The sequence below is a fragment of the Choloepus didactylus genome, chromosome 11, assembly GCF_015220235.1.
Source record: "Choloepus didactylus isolate mChoDid1 chromosome 11, mChoDid1.pri, whole genome shotgun sequence".
Taxonomy (NCBI): Eukaryota; Metazoa; Chordata; class Mammalia; order Pilosa; family Megalonychidae; genus Choloepus; species Choloepus didactylus.
The window spans coordinates 81,901,333-81,928,241 of NC_051317.1; the positions used below are offsets into that span (position 1 = coordinate 81,901,333).

The 26,909-nt window shown below is 35.8% G+C and overlaps 1 protein-coding gene across 1 annotated transcript in view; it reads left to right on the top strand.

Moving 5' to 3' along the window:
• Positions 1–19,131, top strand: part of MAP3K1 (mitogen-activated protein kinase kinase kinase 1) — an 81,893-nt gene extending 62,762 nt beyond the window's left edge. The window contains 12 exon segments of the mRNA XM_037798958.1: positions 5,671–5,792; positions 7,415–7,506; positions 7,771–7,960; positions 8,257–8,536; positions 8,538–8,589; positions 8,592–9,541; positions 9,915–10,067; positions 10,720–10,882; positions 11,994–12,125; positions 13,040–13,182; positions 13,887–14,018; positions 16,598–19,131. Coding sequence (XP_037654886.1) covers positions 5,671–5,792; positions 7,415–7,506; positions 7,771–7,960; positions 8,257–8,536; positions 8,538–8,589; positions 8,592–9,541; positions 9,915–10,067; positions 10,720–10,882; positions 11,994–12,125; positions 13,040–13,182; positions 13,887–14,018; positions 16,598–16,747 — 2,559 coding nt within the window. The 3' untranslated portion in view covers positions 16,748–19,131.
• The last annotated feature ends 7,778 nt before the right edge of the window (positions 19,132–26,909 follow it).

Sequence of the window (26,909 nt, forward strand, 5' to 3'; positions counted from 1 at the left end):
CTATAACACTGAGCCTAATTAATCTTCTTGAACATGAGTTTGGGATCAGAATTAGGTACCTTAAGATTTATCATCCAGACTGGGACACTTGAATAATCTGCTGGTTAAAATGAAACAAGCCCAGTCCATCTGGACATGTGGTCATGATTATAAAGACCTTAATTCAAATTCTGGTTCTGCCATTTGCTAGCAGTGTGACTTTAGGAAAGTTACTTAATCTCTCTTAAACTTTAGTTTCCTCACCTATAAAATAATGAAAATATTTACCTCTGAGGTTTGAAATGAGATTGTATAGAAATGTCTTACCATAATCCCTAGCACATTGTAAGAACATTTAATATATAGTTGCCATCATTATTTTTAAACACCACTTATTATTCCACAGCTCAGAAATCTTTAGAGATTTCTGTTGCTGCAGAAGCATTTCCAAAAAGCATGTTTATGGAATTTCAGTGGGATTATAAACAGTTTCCCAAAGAAAGAGTTCTGTTTTCAATTAAGATTGGTGAATGCTGGATTATACAAGGTTATACACCTGTTCACTTGAGGTTTCTGGACCCTTCAGTAGGCCAATATGCATTGTGAATTTTTAAGATCAAGGGGTAGGGTGTGTTATTTCCCAAAATCATTCAACTGTGGGCTTTTTTTTCCCCATAGAATATGATGGAATAAAGATCAGCAGACAAAGACCGATGTTCTTTGCCCGACTTTTCCCCTCTCACTTCTTGCTATTTTCCAACACAAATTTTCAGACACATTTTCCTGCTTAACATAATCCTCTTGCCAGTTCCTCTTCTGTAAATCCTTCCTGATCTTCCCAACCAGAAGTGGCCTCTCTCTCTGCAGTATTGTTCTTTTTGCATGCACCCGATACTGCCTTCCTGGCTGATTACTTATTCTGGAGTTCGGTCTTTCGAGCAGCTTGTGAGCAGTTAGAGCATGGGGACCACGTCAAGGATATGAGATTCTGATCCTATAGTGACTTAGTGTGCCAGGCACAGAGAGGCAGAATGGGACAGACAATGTTCCACTTTTTGAGTTATTTGAAGGCAACACTACGCTTTACCCTCGAATACTTGTTCCTGTATCTCTGAAGAACAAATATATTCTGTACAATCACAATGCAATCTACATACTCTTGAAATTTAACATTTACAGAACTATGGTTATGTACTGTAAAGTCCATATTTAGGTATCTCCAGTTGTCCCAACGATGTCCTTTGTAGCTAAACTACAGATTTTATTCAGACTTCACCTGTTTTTCCACTAATGTCCATTTTCTGTTCCAGGATTCAGTCCAGGATCTCACATTGTATTTAGTCATTATGCCCCTTAATCTCATCCAGTCAGTGACAGCTCCCCATTCTTTCTTTGTCTTTCAAGGCCTAGACTACTTAGACAATAGTGATCAGTTATTTTGTAGTATGTCCCTCAGTTTGGGTTTATCTGATGTTTTCTTGTGATTAGATTGAATTTATGCACTTTTTGCAGGATTACCACAGAGGCACTAGTGCCCTTCTCAGTGATTTTTATCTGTCTTATTGCTGGTGATCCTATCTGTCATCACTTGGTTAAGGTAGTGTCTGTTAAGGCAGTTTTGTTTAGTGTAAAGTTACTATTAATAAATATCTTGGGGAAGATACTTTGAACCTATGCAAATATCCTGCTTTTCAAAATTTTGCCCACTAATTTTAGAATTCTTCAGCGGATCTTGCCTGCAGCGGTAATTACTGTGGTGTTCTAATTGTGATTTTCTATTCACTTCATTACTTCTACATTTTATTAACTGGAATTCTTCTATAAAGAAGAACTGTCCTTTCTCCCCCATAATGTATTTCTTAAATTGTTTATTCTATATATACTCATGGGTATTTTATCCTGTGGGTGATAATCCATAACTATCATCATTTTGTTGCTCAAATTATTACAGTTTTGGCCACTAGGAGCTCTTTTGGTTGGTTCCTGTTCTTGTTTTTTTTTTTTTTTTAAATTGTTTTTTTAACTTTTCATTTTGAAATGATTTCAGATGATAAAAATTGCAGACATGGTTCGGAGAATTCCTGTACACTTCTTTTAGAATCCCCAAATGTTAATATCTCACATAACCACAATACAGTGATAACTGATATAAGATGATTATCTCATCTATAGACATTCAAATTTTACCATTTATCCCACTGATGTTCTTTTTATGGTCCAGGATCCATTGCAAGATCATACTTGAATTTAATTGTGTTGTCTTCTTAGTCTTCTGTAATCTAAAACAGTTCCTCAGTCTTCCTTTGTCTTCATGAACTTCATACTTTTCAAGAGTACTAGCCAGTTATTTTGTAGAATGTCCCTCAGTATGAATTTGTCTGATATTTTCTCATGATTAAACTCAGGATATGTATTATTTTGTTAAGAATATCAAAGAATTGCTGTTCTTTGCCTCTCAGTGCATCATATCAGAAGGCACATGAGATTGACTTGTCTTATTACTGATAACTTTTATCATTTGGTTGAAGTGTATCATTACTATTTTTCCCTTGTAATTAAAGACTGTCTGATGAGGAGGTACTTTGAGATTATGTAAATATCTGGCTTGTCATCATAATTTTTCCCACTAATTTTACCATCCATTGATGATTCATTTTTGCCAGTAGCAGTTATTACTATGGTGTTTGCCAAGTAATGGTTTTTTAATTTTCATTATTCCTTCTACATTCATTATTTGGAATTCTATATGGAAGAATTCCTCCCTTTTTTATCCAATTTATTTTATTTATTCAATTATTTATTTATATCAGTATGGATTCACAGATTCTTCTCTTTTTTTAATGCAATTTTATTGTGATATATTCAATACCATACAGTCATCCATGGTGCACAATCAGTTGTTCACAGTACCATTATATAGTTGTGCATTCATCACCACAGTCAATTTTTGAACCTTTTAATTACCACACACAAAAAAGAATAAGAATAAAAGTTAAATTAAAAAAGAACACCCAAAACATCCCATACCCCCCATCTCTCCCTTTTATTTATTCACTTTTTGTGCTCATTTTTCTATTCATCTGTCCATACACCATATAAAGGGAGTGGGAGCCACAAGGTTTTCACAATCACATGGTCACATATAGTTATACAGTTGTCTTCAAGAATAAAGGCTACTGGGTTGTAGTTCAACAGTTTTGGGTATTTCCTTCTAGTTATTCCAATACACTGAAAACTAAAAAGGGATATCTATATAATGCATAAGAATAACTCCAGAATGACCTCTCAACTCTATTTGAGATCTCTCAGCCACTGAAACTTTATTTTGTTTCCTTTCTCTTCCCCCTTTTGGTCCAAGAAGGCTTTCTCAATCCCATGATGCCAGGGCCAAGCTTATCCCCCCAAGTTATATCACAGTTTGCCAGGGAAGTTTACACCCCTGGGAGTCATGTCCCACGTGGGAGGAAGGGGTTGGGGAGCAGTGAGTTTACCTGCAGAGTTGGCTTAGAGAGGCCACATCTGAGCAACAAAGGAGGTTCTCTTCGGGTGACTCTTAGGCACAATTTTAAGGAGGCTTAGCCTCTCCTTTGCAGTAACAAACTTCATAAGGGCAAGCCCCAAAATCGAGGTCTTGGCATTCTAAATTGGTAGCCCCAATGCTTGTGAGAATATCATTCATTCCCCAGGTGGGGAAATTTAATATTTCCACATTTTTCCACAGTCCCTCAAGGGGGCTTTGCAAATACATCTTTAATTACTCTGGGATGTATTGGGGGCTTCACACTAACCTATACAAAGCAAGCAGATTTCCCTCCCTACTCAACATTCCATGTAATTATGTTGTTTGAATAAACTGACTATACAAATTAAATTATATAGTGTGTTAGGAAGAATACAGATTTTGCACCTAATAAACATCTCTTCCTTTGGTCTCACACAGAAGTTAAAGTTTTAAAACACTGCCAATACCGTCCTTTACACTTTAGTCTAATTTATGTTAGTCCTAACCAAGTCCATTTCGTTCATATCTCTGATTGAAGTCTGATCTTTTTTTCAGACTCTTTAACATTTGCTGTATAGGGTAATGCAGACATTCATAGCTCCTGGACTCTGGCTCTGAATCTCAGGTGTCACACAGATACCCAAAGTTCCAGGGCCTGACCAGATTATGCACAAAGAGCTCAACATCTCAGAATTTAGAAATAACCATTATAACTTAGAAATAGATGTAACTGCTCTAAGAGCTTACAATCTAGGAACCTTTACAATAAGCCTTCCCCTGATAACCTGTGCTCTCAGACCCAGTTCTCAAGAGTTTGCACATTATAGTTAGTCCATTTAGTGAGGCATTGTAATGTTTTTCTTTTCGTTTCTGGTTTATTTCACTCAATATACTGTCCTCGATGTCCATTCACCTCACAACTTCACTCCTTGTAGCAGTTCAATATTCCGTTGTATTTGTACACCACAGTTCACCATTCCCTTAGGCCACCTCCATCCACTGCAAATCATGAATACTGCCACCGTAAACCCCACTGTGCAAATGTCCGTTTGTGTCCCTCTTTTCAGTTCTTCCAAGTGTATACCCAATTACCAAGTTGCAGAACCATATGGCAACCCCATGCTTAGCTTTCTGTGGAGCCACCACACTGCCCTCCAGACGGGCTTGCACCATTCTACTTCCCCACCAATGGTGTTTAGGTACATCCCTTTCTCCACATTTTCTCCAGCACTTGTATCCCTCTGTTTATTTATTTTTTAATTCAGTTTTATTGAGATATATTCACATACCATACAATCATCCATGGTGTACAATCAGCTGTTCACAGTACCATCACATAGTTATGCATTCATCACCCCAATCTATTTGTGAACATTTTCCTTATACCAGAAAGAATCAGAATAAGAATAAAAAATAAAAATACAAAAGAACACTCAAACCATCCCCCCCATCCCACCCTATTTTTCATTTAGTTTTTGTCCCCATTTTTCTGCTCATCCATCATACACTGGATAAAGGGAGTGTGATCCAATAGGTTTTCACAATCACACTGTCACACCTTGTAATCTGCCTTGTTATACAATCGTCTTCAAGAGTTAAGGCTACTGGGTTGGAGTTCAGTAATTTCAGGTATTTACTTCTAGCTATTCCAATACATTAAAACCTAAAAAGTGTTATCTATGTAGTGTGTAAGAATGTCCACCAGAATGACCTTTTGACTCCATTTGAAATCTCTCAGCCACTGAAGCTTTATTTCATTTCATTTCGCATCCCCCTTTTGGTCAAGAAGATATTCTCAGTCCCACGATGCCGGGTCCATATTCATCCCCAGGAGTCATATCCTGTGTTGCCAGGGAGATTTACACCCCTGGGAGTCAGGTCCCACATAGGAGGGAGGGCAGTGAAATCACCTGCCAAGGTGTCTTAGTTAGAGAGAGAGGGCCACATCTGAGCAACAAAGAGGCACTCATTTATTTTTCAGATAATTTTATTCACATGCCACACATTCCATCCTAAGTAAACAATCAGTGGTTCCCTGTATAATCGACTCACAGATTCTTAATTTATTCTGTGGGTGATAATCCATTCCTATCATGATTTATTTTTTTGCTGAGATTGTCCCAGATTAGGCCATTGTGTCAGATGCTTTGTAAATATAGTTAAACTGATCTCCAGTTTTTTCCCTCCAGAAAACATTAAGAGCCATGCTGGTATATACTCCTTGCCACAGTTTGGCGGAAAGAATCAAACTTCAGAGACTTCTCCGACCAGTTGTAGACACCATTCTAGTCAAGTGTGCAGATGCCAATAGGTAAGGATTGATTGATGAACAGCTTCAAACCATCTTGTATTAAAAGTGCCTGGCCCAGAGCCTCACACCTAGTGAGTATTTGATACATATTTATTCAGTGGGTCTTTTAATCTTGTTCTCTAAGGTGAGGTTTGATGTTAAAATGTAGCACTGAAAGATCTTCAGAAATAGAGAAAGGAACTAATGGCAAGTAAAAGCCACATTAACAAACTGCATGGACTACCACGTTATTGTATTGTGATTGACTCTTTTTTTGTTTTAAAATAACATTCTTAATCTGAAGCCCAGTTGATAAGACCAGTAGGCAACATACATATCTATAAATTATAATCTCATTTTAGAGACTGAGTTATACAGAATAGGAACCAGTAAAATCGTTATACTTGCTTTTCTTTGTAATAGAGTTTTACTCTAATTACAACAGCTTTTGTGAAATAACAACAGCAAAAATTCTATATATCCCTGCGATATCCTTGAAAATTTACAAGGAACAAGAATAACCCTAATTGGGGGAAAGATTTGCAGTACAGAAGTGAGATACAGTGACAGAAAAAAAGGGGCACAGCTATGCTTTCATTAGACTAGTGGTTCTCTTTTATTTTCCCCTTCTATGAAATGGGAGGAAAGACCACTTTCATTTAACAAGCCACAACCATAATAAACAGTTGTTTTGCAGTTTGCATCTCTTTATATCCCTCATATCTTTGTTGGTTAGAAGAGTTGCATACCCCTGGCTTTGCCTCTGCCATCACACTCAGTCAGAGCTCTTCAGTCCATCCTTTCTCTTCTTCCCAAGTCACATGACACAGCTTGTAGAAGGTCTCAGAAACTACATACTTAGCTTTGACTTATTTTCATCATGAAGTCTCTTTTGTCTCTATTATTTTCTCTACTCAAGCCTGCAGATTGAAAGTGTTAGAGATTTTCTTGTTGCTTACAGAGAACATTGTCATTCCTGAAAAACAATGGGCAAATTAACAAATAATCTGCAAAATGCATAGGAAAAAATCATTGCAGTTTTCAGTATTAGAATATGTATTTTTCTGAGAACATCAGTGCTTTTGGTGGCATTTGTTGTGTTGCCCACTCTAAAATTGTAAAGTTAGGTTGCTTACCTGGCTACTCAAATGGTTGAGCTCCATAAGAAATACCAGATGGAGATTTTTTATATTTCTAATTTGCTTGAATTTTTTATGACAAAATTTATGATATTTCAAAATCATTCATATAAGAGAATATAAGGGTTTTAGATGTTTCTAGTTTAAGAGATTCTTAGTGAAAATTCAGAAATCAAAATGTCTGGGTCTTTATTCTTATTTTAACAAGATGTAAAAATAAGCCTTTTACCTGGTTTGATATTTTAAGTCAATATTAGCTGTTTAAGAGCCGTCAGTATTCTGTGCTTACATAGAGGATAAGGTAAAACTTTTGAAATTAGACATAGTAATGAATATTATTATTTATAGTGACATCATTAATGTGATTTTGGTGAATGAAAAGTAAACACTCCTGAAAAAATTTTCCCCCCATGCTTTATCACAAGGCATTACATTAATCCCCTCCCAATGATGTGTAGTTTACCCAGAATCTCAAGACTGATGTTGCTTTCCTTTTATTTTTAGCCGCACAAGTCAGCTGTCCATATCAACACTGTTGGAATTGTGCAAAGGCCAAGCAGGAGAGTTGGCAGTTGGTAGAGAAATACTTAAAGCTGGTAATGACTTTTACTTAAAATTAATATAACATGTTTTCTCATTTTCTTTAGCAGCCTATCTAATGTCATAATATATCATGCGACAGTTACATGGTTTTGAAGTAATTTTGTAAATTCAGTCAATCTTAGAAATAGTGATTAATCTGAGAGAAATATAGTTCAGAGTTTTTTTTTTTTTTTTGCCCTAAGACAATGGATCCTTTTTTGTTGTAGATTTAAATATCACCATTTTCCAGTCATTTACTTTTACTTTCATTTTTGTAGGATCCATTGGTATTGGTGGTGTTGATTATGTCTTAAATTGTATTCTTGGAAACCAAACTGAATCAAGCAACTGGCAAGAACTTCTGGGCCGCCTTTGTCTTATAGATAGACTGTTGTTGGAATTTTCTGCTGAATTTTACCCTCATATTGACAGTACTGATATTTCACAAGCTGAACCTATTGAAGTCAGGTAATTTTTCTTCTGAAAATATATTGCTTTTCTCTTCCCACCTACTCCCCCAAGAAGGACACATTTTAGATTTATGAAAGACTCAAACATTACAGAGCATATATAAGTTAAAAAAAACATAATATTTTATTGAAATAAAAATTTGAGGTCAGGGTTACTTAATTAAAAATTTACTGGCCCTTTATGCAGAAAGGATTTTTGAAGTGTACAGCTAGAACCTTTTTTTTTTTTTAATTTACGTATAGTTTACAGCAATTTGAACTTGTCTTGTAATCGAATGTGTTTTTTTCTTTCAGGTATAAGAAGCTGCTGTCCCTCTTAACCTTTGCTTTGCAGTCCATTGATAATCCCCACTCAATGGTTGGTAAACTCTCCCGAAGGATATATTTGAGTTCTGCAAAAATGGTTGCTACAGTACCCCATGTATTTTCAAAACTGTTAGAAATGTTGAGCGTTTCTAATTCCACTCACTTTACCAGGATGCGTCGTCGTCTGATGACTATTGCAGATGAGGTAGAAATTGCTGAGGCCATCCAGCTGGGCATGGAAGATACTTTGGATGGTCAACATGACAGCTTTTTGCATTCATCTGCCCCTAACAGCTACTCAGAAACCACAGCGAACAGTTCCCATGAGTGCACAGCCCATTTAGAGAAAACTGGAAAAAGATTGTGTGCTACAAGATTGAGTGCCAGTTCAGAGGACATTTCTGATGGCCTGGCTAGCATCTCAGTAGGACTTCCTAATTCAACAACAACAGAGCAACCAAAGCCAATGGTTCAAACAAAAGGCAGACCCCACAGTCAGTGTTTGAACTCCTCTCCTTTATCTCATCATCATTCCCAGTTAATGTTCCCAGCCTTGTCAAGCCCTTCTTCATCTGCCCCATCTGTACCAGCCTGCACCATAACAGATGTCTCTAAACATAGACCTCAGGGATTTGTTCCCTGCAAAATACCGTCTGCATCTCCTCAAACACAGCGCAAATTTTCCCTACAGTTCCAGAGAAACTGTTCTGAAAACAAAGACTCAGATAAACTTTCTCCAGTCTTTACTCAGTCAAGACCCCTGCCCTCCAGTAATATACACAGGCCAAAGCCATCTCGACCTACCCCAGGAAATACAAGTAAACAGGCAGATGCCTCAAAAAATAGCATGACACTTGATCTGAACAATACTTCCAAAGGTGATGACAGCTTTGGCAGTAGTGGCAATAGTAGTAATGCTCTTATACCCAGTGAGGAGACAGTGTTCACCCCGGTAGAGGAGAAATGCAGGTTAGATGTCAACACAGAGCTCAACTCCAGTATTGAGGATCTTCTTGAAGCATCTATGCCTTCAAGTGACACAACAGTCACATTTAAGTCAGAAGTTGCTGTCCTCTCTCCTGAAAAGGCTGATAATGATGATACCTACAAAGATGATGTGAATCATAATCAGAAGTGCAAAGAAAAGATGGAAGCTGAAGAAGAAGAAGCTTTAGCAATTGCCATGGCAATGTCAGCATCTCAGGATGCCCTCCCCATGGTTCCTCAACTGCAGGTTGAAAATGGAGAAGATATCATAATTATTCAACAAGATGTAAGTACAGAGTCTTTAAAAGGTTAGAGAATTTCCTTGGATCATGCTAAATCTAATTCAAAAGTGCTATTAACCTGGGCAGGTTTTTCAACTGTTTTATTATACAACAGTAGAATTAATTATGCAACAATGTTTATATCATTGTTTGAAAAGTAATGTTCCTTGACTATTTTGAAGGCATTTTTAATTGATTTCTTTAATAATGATCACTTCTGCATTTGGCATTGTTCGCTAAACACGGTCCACTCAGGTCAAGTTTGTAGATGGTTTGGGAAGCCAGATGGAATAAGAGTAATATTTTGTCAGGTTAATTTCACTAAATCTCAACTCTTCTAACTTAACAGTAAAAAGATTGCTTTCATTCAATATGTAGACACCAGAGACTCTACCAGGACATACCAAAGCAAAACAACCTTATAGAGAAGACACAGAATGGCTGAAAGGTCAACAGATAGGCCTTGGAGCATTTTCTTCTTGTTATCAGGCTCAAGATGTGGGGACTGGAACTTTAATGGCTGTTAAACAGGTAAGTATCTAGTGAACATACAAATGAAATGAGTAAAATTATAAAAAAATTATAAAATGAAACGTGAGCAAGTAAAAAGAATAAAGGATATATCCATGTGTGTATACTTTAGTTTTTTCGGGTTTGAGGTGCCTAAATTTCAAGGTAGGTGTTTCCAAAGCACAAGAAGCAGCATGACTTTTATTATTATAGGAAGTCAAAGCATGATTATTCTAAGATTTAATAGAGATACGGTTTCATACTCTATTTGCAATCTGTTACTGGTACAATGCCATCTTGGGATTTCTGTAATTTACTTTTTATAATCATATTTATCAGGATACAATAATGATAAAGTTGCTTTCTCAAATCATGTTGCTTTTTTCCCCATGTTTGGTTTTTTTCTTATTTTTTCACTGTCTTCAGACAGTTGGTGTATTGGCTGTGTCCCAAATTTTTGTCCATTTTTTCTTAAGCTATATTCTTATTGTCTAAGAGCCTGACTTGGTTTTTAAAGTAGATATCTATGCTGCATCCATAAGCATAAATACCATTTGCTGTTAATTTGTAAGCTAACTTAGATTTGTCCATTTTAGATCAGATTGTTAATGAAAATTATAAATAGAAACTCACTGAAATTCAGAACTTCTGTAAACATGTTAATTTGAAACAGGTGACATATGTCAGAAATACATCTTCTGAGCAGGAGGAAGTGGTAGAAGCATTAAGAGAAGAGATAAGAATGATGAGTCACCTGAATCACCCAAACATCATTAGGATGTTGGGGGCCACGTGTGAGAAGAGCAATTATAATCTCTTCATCGAGTGGATGGCAGGTATGTTCGTGTTCTGTGTTATAAATAATAGATACATGGTGTTATCTTTCTACTTGTTATTAAATTTAGGAAAAGCAGTTTAACGAAGACTTATTTTTATTAAATAGTTTGGGCTTGTGAAAAGTAAATAACCTCTAACAAACTTTATGTTTGTCTTTCATTTAAATATAAATACGGTATTCACTACTTCTACCTTTCAAGTATTTCCACTGTTTTCTTTTAAAGTGATTATGTAACATTGTTTTATAAGAGTAGTTATTTTTTTAAAAAAAATCTAATAGGTACAGTCCATTTTTGTCCAGGTGGCTATTATTAATTGGACAGATTTAGGGTTTTTTTTAATATAGCAATATAAAAATTATTCTATTGATAAAACATTAGAAATAAACTAGCACCGAAGTGCAAGTCGAACCTTGTCATCCACTCAAACAAGGACTGAATTTATTTTGTATTAAACAATATATACAGTAAAATAGATGACTTGGGATGTAATGAATAGATTAAGTGCTTGGTTAATCTATTAAAATTTACAAAGCAGTTCTTCAGCACATTATTTGATGTTGGTCCTCATAACAATGTACAGGGTGGATGGGCTGACTTTTATAAACACTGCTTTTAAATGAGGCTCATGGGCTCATTGTGACTTGTCCCAGCTCAGAGCTTTATAGTAAATGGTCAGAATATGGAGCCTGAACTGCGTCTCCTGTTCCTCCTCCCACTTCCTTTACTGTCTGCAAAATAACACATTAGCACAGTTTATATGTCATTAAGAAAGGCATTTTGTTTATTTTGGTTGAAAAGATACTGTGCATTTCAGAAATTATTCCATCTAAACGTGTTCATTTTTAAAGCTTTCTGAAATCTTGGCCATCCAGAAAACTAGTTCTATCAGAGTTCTGTGAATTGTCTCCTACTTGAGAGATTTTTGAAATGATACAGGAATATGTTAGTTTTTGAATGTTTTGCTTTTGATAGTAAGCTATAAATTTAAGATTTTAAATGTAAATGTGATCTTCATGTAGTACAAGCTTAAGTAACCAAAGTGTGATAAACAATTTTAATTATGGATTAGGTGTATGATAATTATTGCTATTTTATATTTTTCTTATAGGGGGATCTGTGGCTCATTTGCTGAGTAAATATGGAGCCTTCAAGGAATCAGTAGTTATTAACTATACTGAACAATTACTTCGTGGCCTTTCTTATCTCCATGAAAACCAGATCATTCACAGAGATGTCAAGGGTAGGAATTTTAATTATCGTCTAGTGGCCGCAAAACAAAACAAATGTAATTTTAAAACTTGGACCTTTGTTGATAGTTTCTAACTTGAGATCAACTATGGGATTGTTTCTGCTGAATAAATGAAATTATTGGAATATTAGAACTGAAGGGAACTTTAGGGGGTCCAAACATCATCTTTCTTCATCTTCGAGAAAAGGATATTGAATACCAGAGAGGCTGTGACTTTTCCACAGTCTTACTGCTAATTGAACTCAGATCTCCTGACTCCCTTTCTCTCATGATGTACTGCCTCCCAAAAAGTTCCTGTTGCCAGTTTTATTTAGAAAAATTGAGATGTCGTAAACTTTTCTTGAAGAAAAACCCTTCAAAATCTTTTGCAATTCAGTTTATTTTTATTAAGAACAACTTTGGTTTTCTGTCATGAACCTTTTTAGCTAGTATTTGACATGAGGTATTTAAGTAGTTTTATAAAATTAATATTTTATTAGCTGTACTTACGAAATCGTGGCATACAGTTTAATTGGTCTAGGTCAGAATGCCTCAACAGAACTTTGTCTTGCTTGGTAAACAACACCCAAATTTAGACTTTGGAGAAATTTTTTGTTGGGAATTATTACATTGAAGTTTTCAGTACTTATTTTTCTTTCACATTTCACTAAATCTCTGCCTTTATCTCCTTCTCTCTTTAACAGTTTGTTTTTTTTTTAATTTCTCTCTGAGGCTTTAAATTTATTTATTTTACACATTAGCAATAATGAAGTGAAATGAGGTGGAGAATAGATTTCTCTGAACTCTTAACATGTAGTCCACTTCTTTCGTGTTGTCTCATTTTATTAGTTGTATTTTGCTGGGTTTTAAAGCTGTCCATATTTTTGTTCTTATCATACAAGGTCACCCGCTGTTTTTGTTGACAGGTGCCAATTTGCTAATTGACAGCACAGGTCAGAGACTGAGAATTGCAGATTTTGGAGCTGCAGCCAGGTTGGCGTCAAAAGGAACTGGTGCAGGAGAGTTTCAGGGACAGTTATTGGGGACAATTGCATTTATGGCACCTGAGGTGAGAAGCAGCTTTGAGTTTGATGGGAGAAAATATTTTGAGTTCTGTGTGATGGCATTATACCAAATTATTTTTGCGGTAGTATGCATTTTGTGCCTACCAATTAGAAGTCCATGATCCTAAAAATAAATCCTTAACAATATCCTTGATTTCAGCCCCTTAAACCCACCCCTTCCATGTTTGTCTTGAAAAAATTCAAGAAGGTGGATTTTAGTAGATTTGCTTAAAGGATATTTCTAACAAAGAATTGTTGGGTAATTTACAGTAGTTGTTTTATCATAAACTCAAAGTGCGCATAATAAAAAAATTTTTAAATGTTAAGTGATTATCTCCCTATTTCAGAGACAGGTGATCACACAGAAGCAGGTCTTTTCAGTAGTGGAAGAAGTTTAACTTTGGGTTGCTCTTCAGAACTTGACCTCTTCTGTCATGTTCTAAGCTCTTCCTGTTCATACATGGTGTTGATTTGTCGTCATCTTGCCCCATAATTTACTAAGAATACTGGGGCCACTTTGAAATTTTGAGATGTGACTCTTCTTCAGAATGTCACAATTCTCCAAAATATTTTTGTGCTACATAGGAGGTTAAGCTTGTTAATGAAATAAACATCAGATAAGCTGAAAATTGCAAATCCATTATCTACAAAATGGAGTTCTCTTTTTTAATGAGACTTATTTCCAAATTAACTCTCTCTTTTGTTGTAGGTACTAAGAGGTCAGCAGTATGGTAGGAGCTGTGATGTGTGGAGCGTTGGCTGTGCTATCATAGAAATGGCTTGTGCTAAACCACCTTGGAATGCAGAAAAACACTCCAATCATCTTGCTTTGATATTTAAGGTAATTATGAGATAAAAATTACTTCTACTAAAATTGACAGAAGGCAGATTCTCATAGGCTCCTCTTCACTATTAATCTAATATGAAGATGTGTCTTTCCTTGAAATAAATATATATGTGTATATCTCCAGGAATTTATATGGTGTGGTGAGCATTGGTGGCATTTAATCGAAATAGCACTTTTGTATATAAATCTTTGTGATTTAAGCTTCAGATTTTTTCCATTTGACTTCTGTATCTTCAGATGTATATTTAATTTACTAAATTGAAACTTTAAAAACCTGAAGCTATTCATGTATTGTACACAATACACAAATTTTGAATCTAATTTACTGTTTTCTGTATTTAAAAAATTCACACCCAAGTCAGTTACCAGATTTTCTCTCTTTTACCTTTTTGACAATTCAAAACCATTCTCTCCATTTCCACCATAGTTGAGATTTTTAGCTTTTGTGTCAAACCTATGTTAGAAAAAAGCATGCGCTTTGGAGTCAAACAGACCTGGTTTCAAATCCTGGCCCCACCCACTCCCTTAAGGGCCATGGGACTGTGGGGAAATTACTTAATGTCTTTACCCTCCATTTTCTCATTTGAAAAATGGATGTAATAATAGCACCCACTTCACAGGATTGTTATGAGAAGTAAACAGAATTATGCCTGGGCCCTAGTAAAACACTTAGCACACAGTCACCTCTTAGTGCAAGGCAGTGAGCCTTCGCTGTCTAAGTTGAACCCTCAGCACCTGTAGCTTGCTGTAATCTTCCTCCCACCTCCTCTCTTCCTTCCTCCCATGTTTATATACCTTCCTTAATCACCTCTCCAGTCTTACCTATTTTGTATTATCGTTCTCTTTTACTGTGCTCTGCCATTCTTCCCCTCCCCTATTTCTGCTGGGTTCAAATTCTCATTTTCACAGGGCCCACACCCAGTGCCCCCTGGCCTAGGCTTCCTTCACACAGCCCCTGTCAGCATCTTCCCCAGACTCCTATCACTTTGGGGTGTACCTGTGTCTGGCGCCTTTTCTGTTGGTCTTAGTTACCTATGTTCCTATCTTACCACTTTTTTCAAACTCAGAGTTTCTCTGAGGTTAATTCTTTATCTGATTGATATTTGTTCCTTCTGCAGAGTCTTGCACAGAGGTTGCCCAATAAATAATCATGACTGGGATCAATATGAAATTTGCTGTTATTTTCAGAGTTTTGGTGAAACCCTGAAAACAAATGGAAATGAGTTTCAAATTGGCACAGTCAGAATTTTAGCAGATTTCATTGCACTCTTGGTTCATAGGTAGAGTTTAGAGAGAATTGTACTGTAGCATTTTCAGTTTCCTTCACTTCTGGTAAGTGAAATCTTGGAAGCATCATAAATAGAAAAACAGCTTTCTCACTTTCATACCCCATTGACAGTAGTATAAATTGCTGCAGCAGTTTTGTTTAGAGAGTGATTTGCAATATCTGTCAAAATTTAAAATGCATTTCTCTTTGACCCAGCTGTGACTACTGTTAGCAGTTCACTCTAGATTTATCTGTAACAGTTGCTAAGTTCAGGGATGTCCATTGCACTGTTGCTTGTAATACTAAAAACCTGAATTAACAGTGTCCAGTAGTGAGTCATTAAATTATCTAGCACTGTAAAACTATACAGAAATTTAAGAGCAATGTAAACCTATTCATGTTTATTTAGAAAATGTTCCTATATATAGTAAGAAGTGAAAATATTAAGTTGTATAAAGTGATCCCTTTTGTATACATTTTATAAGGAAAATCTTAGTACAAATATATGTTGATCTTTTTTCTTTCTTACAGAAGGAAACACAAATTTTTATCAGTGATTACATGTTGGGAGAGGGAAATGGAGGGTTTCATTTTTTGTTTGGTATTTTTCCTTTCTGTGGGTGTATGTACCAATTAGTTATATCTTTGATAGGATTATGGGACTTTTAAAGTTTTTCTTTATATTCCCTTTGCATTTTTTTTAACCCATGCATTCATGGGACTACAGGGATGCTAAGAGGTGGGGAGTTTTCTTGTGATTAGGAGTGAGTACATGGTTTAAATTATTTAGCTTCATTCTTAATCTGTTTATCAAAAAGCCAGTTCTTCCTAATGTGTTTGATACTAAGAATTAGGATTTACCCAACACTGAAGGGAAAAACCTCAATATGGTTGTGTTTCTGGTGTACTATGATAGACTGAACTGGTTTAGTCTTTCTTACTCTGAATAGCTGTGCTGAAAAAATAGAAAACATGCAATGAAGCAAGGAAAAGTAGAATTCATTTATTGAATACTCTTTGTCTCTGTTTTCATGTAGTTAGCCGTATTCATTTGAGACAATACACAAAATTGTAGATGGAGTTGAGCAGGATATATTTGCTCAAATTCTAAAATCCTAAAATTTGAAGGATTTTTAGAGGAGCCCTCCCACCCAGTGGGTTTTTCCACAGACCCCCCAGTGACAGAAAGCCCACTTCTACTTCAGTTTGTTTGTGTAGAGTATATGAAATACATGCACATGTACTTCTAAATATTAAAAGTCCTAATTGTGGAAAGCTTCAAAGCTCTTGTTTTTTTCTCCTATAGATTGCTAGTGCAACTACTGCTCCATCAATCCCTTCACATCTGTCTCCTGGTTTACGGGATGTGGCACTTCGTTGTTTAGAACTTCAACCTCAGGACAGACCTCCATCAAGAGAACTACTGAAGCATCCAGTCTTCCGTACTACATGGTAGCCAATTGTACAAATAAACTATAATGGCGACAGGATGCTCAACAAGAGAAAAAAAACTTTTGTGGGGAATCATGTTGATAATCTGCTGGCCTTCATGCCCCTGAACAGCTAAGAACGAGACCTGTGGGGAATCTTTACCTAAGTATGTGATTGACAAATCATGATCTGTACCTAAGCTCAGTATGCAAAAGTCCACAACTTGTGCAGAAACTGTAAACCGTGCCTTTCAAAGAACTGGCCCTAGGTGAACAGGACAGCAATGAAGTTTGCATGACTAAATAACAGAAGCATAATTTTATTTTATTTTTTGGAGCACTTTTTCAGCAATATTAGCAGCTGAGGGGCTCAGGATCTATTTTAATGTTTCAGTTACTCTTCCATTTTATATCGTGATCACAAGCAGGGGATTCTGTGATTCCGTTCGGTTTTTTGTCACTGGCTATAAAAATCAGTTATCTGCCTCTTTTAGGTCAGAGTATGCTATGAGTAGCAGTAAATACATATTTTTTAAGGTCGATAACTTCTTTATGATCCATGGTTGACCTTTTTTTTAAATAACCTGGGCAATTGTGGTTCATTGTGCATTTTACTGTTGGCCCATTCATTTCGTTTTTGGAAATTATGGTTCTGTATTTTCATTTCACCTTCATTTTTGTTTAATATTCAGGGAAAGGTGATCTTTTCAAACCAGGAAAAAAAAAAATAGAACTAGGTGTGAAGAAGAGTTCATTAAATATCTTGCTATTGCAAGTGTTTTTTAAATACAGGTTTAATTTTATTTGTTTTTTAAATTGGAATATAATAAAATACTACCTTCATTGAGTCAGTCACTGCTCTTATTGTGCAGGTTAAGTATAAATTAAATGAAAATCAACTATTCTCTGTGATGCAGCTCACAACCAAGATCAAGATTACTATAAAATGTATTTGAACTTTTTTAATCTAGCAGTTTCTTTTGTCAAACTGTAGGAAACTTCACACCATTTAAGTCTTTGTATGTTAACAATCCATTGTTCACCATCACCACTGATAACATTTAACTGCTATTTTCCTTCTGCCATGCATCATCTCTTTACAGTAGGTCTGGCCTACTGGATAGATAAAGGAAAATTAATTTAATTACTCAACTACCAATGAGTAATGGTGTGTTTTTTAACATTAAATTTGCTTTGAAGTTGGAAAATGTGACCAGGAAGAAAAGTGAAATTGAATTTTGTTTACTCACTATTTCCTTGGGTTTTGCACAATTATCCAAAGGTTTTAGCCTCGAGTTGAATTCAAATGCATGGAATCCTGAAGGAAAATGGTAGCTCTTTTATCCTTTTTTTGTGAGTCTTTTAAATCAAGTACTGATTAAATATTTAATATACAACTTTTTGAGATGTTAAGTTTTAACTCTTCAGAAGCCAGTTGAATTGTTGCAGAGTAAAATAGAATTGGTTATTCTCAAAGACTCAGGATAAACTAAATAAGCTATATAGAGTACATTTGAAATGTACAACACAAATTGGAAGTCAAATAAGTTACAAGACAAGTTTACAAGGATATATTGCTTGTAATTTTTAAAAGGCAGTTTTTTTTATATGAATGTGTTTCTTCTTAAAATTTTACATTCCTTTGTTTTGGAAGATTGGCACTATTTGAAGAGTTAAAAGAAAAATAGTACCGAAATGTGAAGTTTGGTAGCTCTAAATGTGTTGTACTTGACTGTCTTTTTATTTTCTTTATTTTTTGACTACTTAGAATTTTCACAGTTCTACTAAAATTGTTCCCAAGTCTCTCATGTGCAAGCTTTAAAGGATGCACTCTTGCCATTTTGTGTACTGGAAGATCATTTGTCAGATTAATACTGTGTCTGGCAGAAATGTAAACTGTATAAACTGAGGAACCTCAGCTAATCAGTATTACTTTGTAGATCACCATGCCCACCACATTTCAAACTCAAACTGCCTCTAGATGTCAAAATCCATTGTGTTTGAGTTTGTTTGCAGTTCCCTCAGCTTGCTGGTAATTGTGGTGTTTTGTTTTTTGTTTTGTTTTGTTTTTTTCAATGCAAATGTGATGTAATATTCTTATTTCTTTGGATCAAAGCTGGACTGAAAATTGTATTGTGTAATTATTTTTGTGTTCTTAATGTTATTTGGTACTCAAGTTGTAAATAATGTCTACTGCTGTTTATTCCATTTTCTACTACCTCAGGTGTCCTATAGATTTTTCTTCTACCAAAGTTCACTTTCACAATGAAATTATATTTGCTGTGTGTGACTATGATTCCTAAGACTTCCTAAGACTTCCAGGGCTTAAGGGCTAACTTCTATTAGCACCTTACTATGTAAGCAAATGTTACAAAAATAAAAATTAAAAAAAAAAAAAAAAAAAAAAAACTCTGGGTTAAGAAAATTTGGCTTAAATGTATCCTTTGTTATTTTAAGTATATCAAGATATTTTTAATTAAAATTTTTACCCCATTGAACCAATTTTATAGTATTTGTACCTATTTTGGTGTTTTGTCTTTATAGTAAATAAAAGTTTTTGAACAAAGCTTACTTGTTACTTTTTTTAAATGTTGAAATTTCAAACTCACAAGAAGTTGCAAGAACATTACAAAGAACTCATATATGTCTGTGTGTGTGTGTGTGTGTACACACACACACACACTTTCATCTTAAGACCCCACTCAGGTTTCACCAGCTGCCCAATACTGTCCTCTGCAGCAGCAGAATCTAATCTCAGCACCTCACGTTGGAAGGCACATGAGGTTGGTTTGTTCCATCACCAGTGACATTAACTATGATCATTTGCTTAGGCTTCTCCACTGTAAAGTCACTTTTTTCCCCTTCCTAAGTATTTCATGGGGCAATACTTTGAGGCTACATAACATCCTGGTCCTTATCCAATATTAGCTCTTTGTTGTTAGCTTTCTTGCTTGAATTATTACTCCAGTGGTTGCCAAATGGTGATTTTCTAGTTCTTGTATTCCTTCTATATTATATTAATTGGAATTTTACTATAAGGAAGTGCTTTCTCTTCCTAGTCATTTACTCATTTCTATCAAAATGGTGTTGTGAAGTCATATTTTATTCAATGAGATAATGTCCATTACTGTCATTAAAAATTTTACTTGCTCAAATTGTCTCAGATTTGATCGGCAGGAGCCTTCAAGCTAGTTTCTCCTGTCCTTTTACAAGCTGCCATTATATTTTTTGAGCACTTTCTTAACTTTCAGACCTATCTTATACATTCCCTGCTTCAGCCCTAGAATCAGCCATTTTTCCACAGAGCCCTAATTCCTTTGATGGAGAACTGTATTTAAAAACCCAAGTTGAGTGCTAGCTATGCTCATTACTACTGAGTCACTGTTCCCAGTAACCTCTTGATAGTTGGAATTAGAATGTACATTCGTGTATATACACACTTGTGTGCACATATGTACATACATTTGTGAATATGTGCAAAATATAAATACAAATATGAACCATGTGTTCACACCAATCTTCCAAGTCCAATCTAACATCAACAGGGCTCATTCAAGTTTTTCTTTCTATATTTGTAACTCCCTTCTCTGTGAGAAACCTGGCTCCCATTATCCTCAGTATATTGACTGACTTGCTCCTTCTGTATGTAATCAATCTCACCCACATTAGGCAGCCACCCTACTTAGTTGTCTGTCTTGTATGAGCCCACTCCTGCAAACCACTCTTTCTGCAGCCTGCCTAATGGCTTGTTGACAAAAAGAAGGAAAGCTTTTTCTTTATTTAAATTAACTTTTTAAAAATCCTAAATGACAATTATACCTCTTTTTAACCAACTATCTTACGTGGTTTGGTGTGTTATACACTTTTATGTAAATATTGCTACAATTCCCAGATGGCATAGATTAAACTTAATTGATTCAGTTCACACGGCTTTTTATGTCATGTGGTGTAGAAAGCATTAAAAATGTCTTCTAAGTTAAACTGTTGGGAAAGAGAGTGATGATTTATTCACCAGCTACTGTTTGTTAGGCATACTTTGGAGCTCAGTGATTGTATTCCATTTTACAAACAAGGAAAGAGGTAGTTTGTGAATCATTCTGCAATTCAAGCTGCAATAGGGACTCACCTGATCTGCCCCATGGTTTTGGTCTTACTTTGCCTGGAGTGTGTTTACCTACTTTTCATCCTTTGTATTTATGTTCAGTAATTATTTCTCACATAAGCAAACAATCAGAAACTAGATGATTCACCCCTCCAAAGTAGTATTGCTGAATATTTAACTTTTGAGTTCAGAAGTATTTCATGTCTTTACATTTGTTTGAAAGTTTCTGTAAAATTTGATTTAAAATGTACATATTTTAAAGAGGTTTTGGATATTTTTGCTAAAGGGTATACTTCTGTCACTTCAGAAAAAAACATTAACTTTGAGAAAGGCTTTTTTTTTTTTTTTGCCTTTGAGGAATTAAGATTCAGTTTATTGCTCCTTGCCTCTATTTAAGTGATATTAATAATTTCATAAAATTACCAAATCTGCAAGTTAGATAAAAGCTCAAAAAAATGGGTATCACACTCCTGGAAATGCCAATTATTGCCTTTGTGAACTGGTAGAATTATAGTAATTGTTTTTTGTTTGTTTTTTTAGTGCATGAAATACCACAGTCATCAGGGAGAACAATAAAACTAATGGATACACAACTGGCCATCTTTCTATGTCATGACAAATTTTAGGTTTGCCAATTTTAAATTTATGTTGTAAGCATAAATCTCAGAGGTTAAATTAGTCTAAGATGGGCCTTTATAAAGTGATGGCAAGGGACCCCAGTGACTATAGAACCTGAGATGAGTCCAGGGTCAAATCTGGTTTTGCCACATTTGAGTAGTGTAAGCCCTGCTCAACTTTATAACTTCTGTTTCACATCTATAAAATGAAAGTGATAAAGTCATGAGGAGTAAGGGAACCTCAGAAAATGGCCTAGAATAGTGCCAGGTTTATAGTGGATGCACAATATATGTTTGTTTTAATGAATGAGTGGCCCAAAAGTCACAACTGTGGGGCTAGAAGTGCACCTGGCGGGGCCTGTGGACAACCTGAGAGGATGCCATATTCATGTCCCAGGGGGGTTGTGGTTGCCTTATGGAAATGAAAGCCCAGTGTTGGCCAGAACCTCAAGTTTTCAAGAGAAGCTGGGAATCTGGGTTTCATGTGCAATTTCCTGATGTTTCAACATTGGAAACTCATTTAAAAATGTTTATGAAGAACTGTAGGCTAAACTAAATACATCTGTGGGTTGGATTTGGCCTGTGGCTGGCCACTTTTTAACCCCTACCTGGGTCCAGGCAAAAGAAGTAAGGTAGAAAATTGAGGGGAATCTCAGCTTTGGGAAATTGGAGCCACACCTTTTGTCTTCTTTTAGATGAGTTGAGGGGAAAGTAGAGGTGCTGATTATAGATGCTAGAGAACTAATGTCTGAAAACTGTTCAATTACACACAGTAATATGAACAGCTTACCACTTAAGCCTAATTGTCCTGCAGTAAATTATGCATATGTAGCATTCAAATGAGCCATCACAGTATTACAGTTACTTTTTGTGAGTTTTATTTCATTACAATAGATAACTCTGCATGATTTGTGATGAAACCAGTCTCATCATGACTGAAACCAGTGTCATCACTTGGTAGTCAACCGGAAGCAGCGTTGCCCATTCCTCATGGCCCTCAGCTCATAGCCTTGCCAGATCTGTGGAGGTAAACCAGGCTGAACTCTCATTGCCCTCCCTCCTGCATGGGACATGACTCCCAGGTATGTAAATCTCCCTAGCAACGTGGGACATGACTCCAGGGATGAGTCTGGACCTGGCATTGTGGGATTGAGAAAGCCTTCTTGACCAAAAGGGAGAAGAGAGAGAAAACAAAATGAAGTTTCAGTGGCTGAGACATTGCAAATAGAGTTGAGAAGTCATTCTGGAGGTTACTCTTCTGCATTATATAGATATCCCTTTTTAGTTTTTAGTGTATTGGAATACCTAGAAGGAAATACCTGCAACTGTTGAACTGCAACCCAGAAGCCTTGATTCTTGAAGACAAGTGTATAACTGTATGCTTATACAGTGTGACCGTGTGATTGTGAAAACTTTGTGGCTCATATTCCCTTTATCCAGTGTATGGTCAACTGAGTAGAAAAATGGGGACAAAAAAGTAAATGAATAATGGGGGGGCGGGTAGAGGGATGTGATGTTTTGGGTATTCTTTTTTACTTTTATTTCTTTTTTTGGAGTAATGAAAATGTTCAAAAATTGTAATGAATGCACAACTAAAATGATAATACTGTGAAGAATTGATTGTACACTTTGGATGATTGTATGGTACATAACTATATATCAATAAAATTGCAAGGAAAAAAAAAAACTAGGCTAAGCTAAAGTTTTAAGGAACAAAGCTTTCATGTCCCAAAGTTCTGTCTCCCACAATGAAATCCCTACTAAAGTTTATTTTTTAGATAACTAAGTGCTAGTTTCCCTTAAAGTCAATTCACCTGAGATTTCTCAACATCTATCTAGGTATACTAAGAGGATGAGAGTTGTAATTGGGGGAAGGGAGAGGAAGGAAAAGATGAAAAATAAGGAGGGATGGGGAGATATTGAAAAACCTTTAGCAGAGATGGGAATGATCATACTTGTGCTCTAGAAAGATCCTTCCAGCAGTGTCTTGAAAGAATCAAGTGGGGCAATACAAGAGGCAGGGAAAGTCAGAAGGCAATTGCAGTACCCAAATTAGAAATTAGGAGGAACTATGTGAAGGTAGTGTCATGGGATTGAGAAGGAAGAGACAAATTGGAGAGAGTTAAAAGGCAGAACTGAAAGACTAGAGATGGTTGTGGGAAGGTGGGGTATGAGGGAGACCGAATGATACCAAGGTTGCTTCTTTTGTGCTGGCTTGATAACCTGGGTGGATGGTGGTGCCATTCATTGAGAAAAGGAAACCAAAAGGAGAGCAGATCTGAGGATAAGATATGCTTTGGACATGTTAAATCTGAGGTGCCTTTAGGCTAGCCAAGTGAACATTTCCAGTAATACTGAATATACACATCAGTACCTCCAGAGATATTTGGTTATAAATAATAAATTTGAAAACCATCAGCAAGCAAATGGTAATTGAAGCCATTGATGTATCATTTAAGATTGTATTCAGCCACATGTAAACGTGGCTTGATTACATTGGAAATTTGTTTTTCTCACATGCAAGAAACCATAGAAGTAGGGGGCCCACAGTTCTTATGTTACCATCCGACATCATCAATGTTCCTGTCCTTTATCTTTCTGTTCCACTGTTCTTAGTATGAGGTTTTCATCCTTAGGCTTCACCTCCAGTCTCCAATCTATAATTCAGGAAAGAAAAAGGAAGGAAAAAAAAGGCAGTGCCTGAATCATGAAAATGCATATTTTCCTTAAAACCCTTAGCAGATTTTCAGTTGCATCTCATTTGGCCAGAATTCCCTAGCTGCAAGGGTGTTTGAAAGGACTGCATATCAAGTAGGCAACTTCAAGTGTCTACCACAGTGGGAGTAGGTAAGATTAATCAAGGAGAATATGTTCCATAAGAAGAAAAGACCAAGACCAGAACCCTGATGAAGACAAAGAATTAAGGCAGAGAGGAAGCAGACCAGATGAAGGAGACAGGAGGTAATGTTCAGAAAACTAGGAGAGCACGGGATCAAGGAAATCAAGAGGAGTTTTAAGGAAAGGCAGGAATTTCAAAAGCCACAAACGTCAGGTAAGATAAGGACTGAAGTCTCAGAAGCTGAATGGCAAGAATGATTTCAGTGTAGCAGGCTGAAAAGAAGCAAGATTGTAGTTGGTTGAGAAGTAAAAAGGACATGTGGAGATGCCTATAGCCTGTTTTGTCAAGAAGTTGTCTAGAAGTAAATCTGACATAGAGAAAACTAGTCTGGAGGGGGACATAGGCCCTGATAAGGAAACACATGCTAAGCATGGCTTAAAAGGCTCTATTCATGGTCTGGCTCCCACCCACCTCTCTTACTTCCTGAACTGTCACTTTCTCATGACCAAAACACCTTATCACCCATGCTATTTTCAGTGTAGGATGTCATCTGTCTTGCCATCACACTCCTCTATGTCCCTCTCTTTGCTTGGTTCACTCCTACTGGTTCCTCAAGACTTATTCTTAATTCCTCTAGAAAGTCATCCCACCCAGGCTAAGTCACATGATTCTCTTTAGCTACCCATGTCTCTACTTATTTTGGCACTTCCCACCCTGTGCTGTGATGTTTGGGTTACTTATCTCTTTTACATTATGAGATTGTGAGTTTTGCACCTGTAAGGACAGTGTCTTCTTTATTTTTATGTCCTCTATGACTATTACATGGGATGAAAAGATACTTAACTTAGGTTTATTGAACTAAATGGCAAGGAGAAACTATAAACTAAAAAACTGCAGTTGATTTCTAACTTCATTAAAATATTTATATTATAAACTTATGAGCACAGTTTTCTGACTGTACACCCTTGGATATTTTCAAATGAAAAATAATGCAAAGAATAATATGCAAAAAATGGTTTTGATTTTGGCATTGGTATTTTAATTCTGAAAGTATTTTGTGTATTGTAGAATAGAGGAAATAAGTAAATATATTGATGTTATCAGGAACCAGGGCTTTCCCTGTGGGAGAAAGGAGATACAAATATGCATGGGAGAAGGTGAGGAAGAATCAACTGGTATTAAATTTGTATTGGAGATTAACTCATCTTTTAAGTATAAATTTTCTGGTAACAACACATCCTCACTCATAGATCTTGGCTTCTAAAACCCACTCCCTAACTAAAAAGAAACAGGGGTCCTCATATAACTAGCTGGTTCCAGTTCCGGGGCAGGAAGGTAGAAAGTAAGCCTCACATATTTTGTTGTTTAAAAGCACAAAATACTCAAAGACTAATGGGGACATGTGAAAAGGACATGGTTCAAAGAGCTCCTTCAGACCAAATTTGGGGAAATTTGATCATCAAAAGGAATAATAATTGTAATGGATTATAATACACTGAATAAAAAAATAATCTGTAAGATGACAGTAATTAGTAGAAGGTAGCCGATGGGAAAAGAAAAGCTGTTCTTTACAGAAGAATGCCAGCTAATATATGATCTACTTACAATAGAAGTTGAGATAGAATTAGAAACTCATCTTTTTGCAAACCCCAGTATAGTAGTTGACTCACACAAGGATCACAATTGATGCTGAAATTATTGGGTGAAAAGTTGTTGGGAAACAGGATAGTCACATGGTCTCAGTGCATCACTCCACAAATTACTTATTTCCAAGGGATGCAGGTATCTTTTAGTGCAAATCTGTTAGTTTCCACTTTAACAATGTGGCCACATATAGCATCACCAATAGTGGGACAACCTGACATGCTGTGCTGCTGTTGTGATGCAGTAAGAAGCACAACTCATGTATATATTTTTGCCAAAAGTGTTTAAGAAGACTTGAATCATGAGGAAGCTATCAGAAAAATCCTGAACATGGAACATTATGTAAGACCACTGGCCTGAAAAAAGTTTCATGTCATGATAAAAAAATAAAAGCAGAGGATATTGTTCTAGGTTAAAACAGACTATATGCAATGTGTGACCTTTGATCTTAGATTAGCATATAAAACCAAATAAAAGTAAAAGAGCTATAAAAAGTTGGAAAATATTTGAGAACAACTGTGGAAATTCATATATGGACTATATAGTCATGATATTGAATTACAGTGAATTATTAAAGATGTGATAATGAAATTGGGATGTTTTTTCCTTTTTGTTTTCCTTTTTTTATAATGTGATTATGCTTGGGAACTAGATTACGGAAAAAAAAATACATATATATGTGTGTATGTATATATATATGTATGTATATGCATATACATGTATACATGTGTGTATATGTTTATATATATGGGTGTGTTTGTGTATATACACACACAGAGAATGTTGCAAAAAGACAATAGGTGAACCTAAATAAAAGATACATGGTTGTTCATTGTACTTTCCTGTAGTTTGGGAATTTTCAAAATAAAAAGTTGGAAAATATTTCTAAGTTGACACATTTTTTGGTTTGGCTTAATTTCTTTTCATATTTTACCTTGATTTCCTTTTTGTTTGTTTGGTTTGGTTTTTGTTTTCCTTTTTTTTTT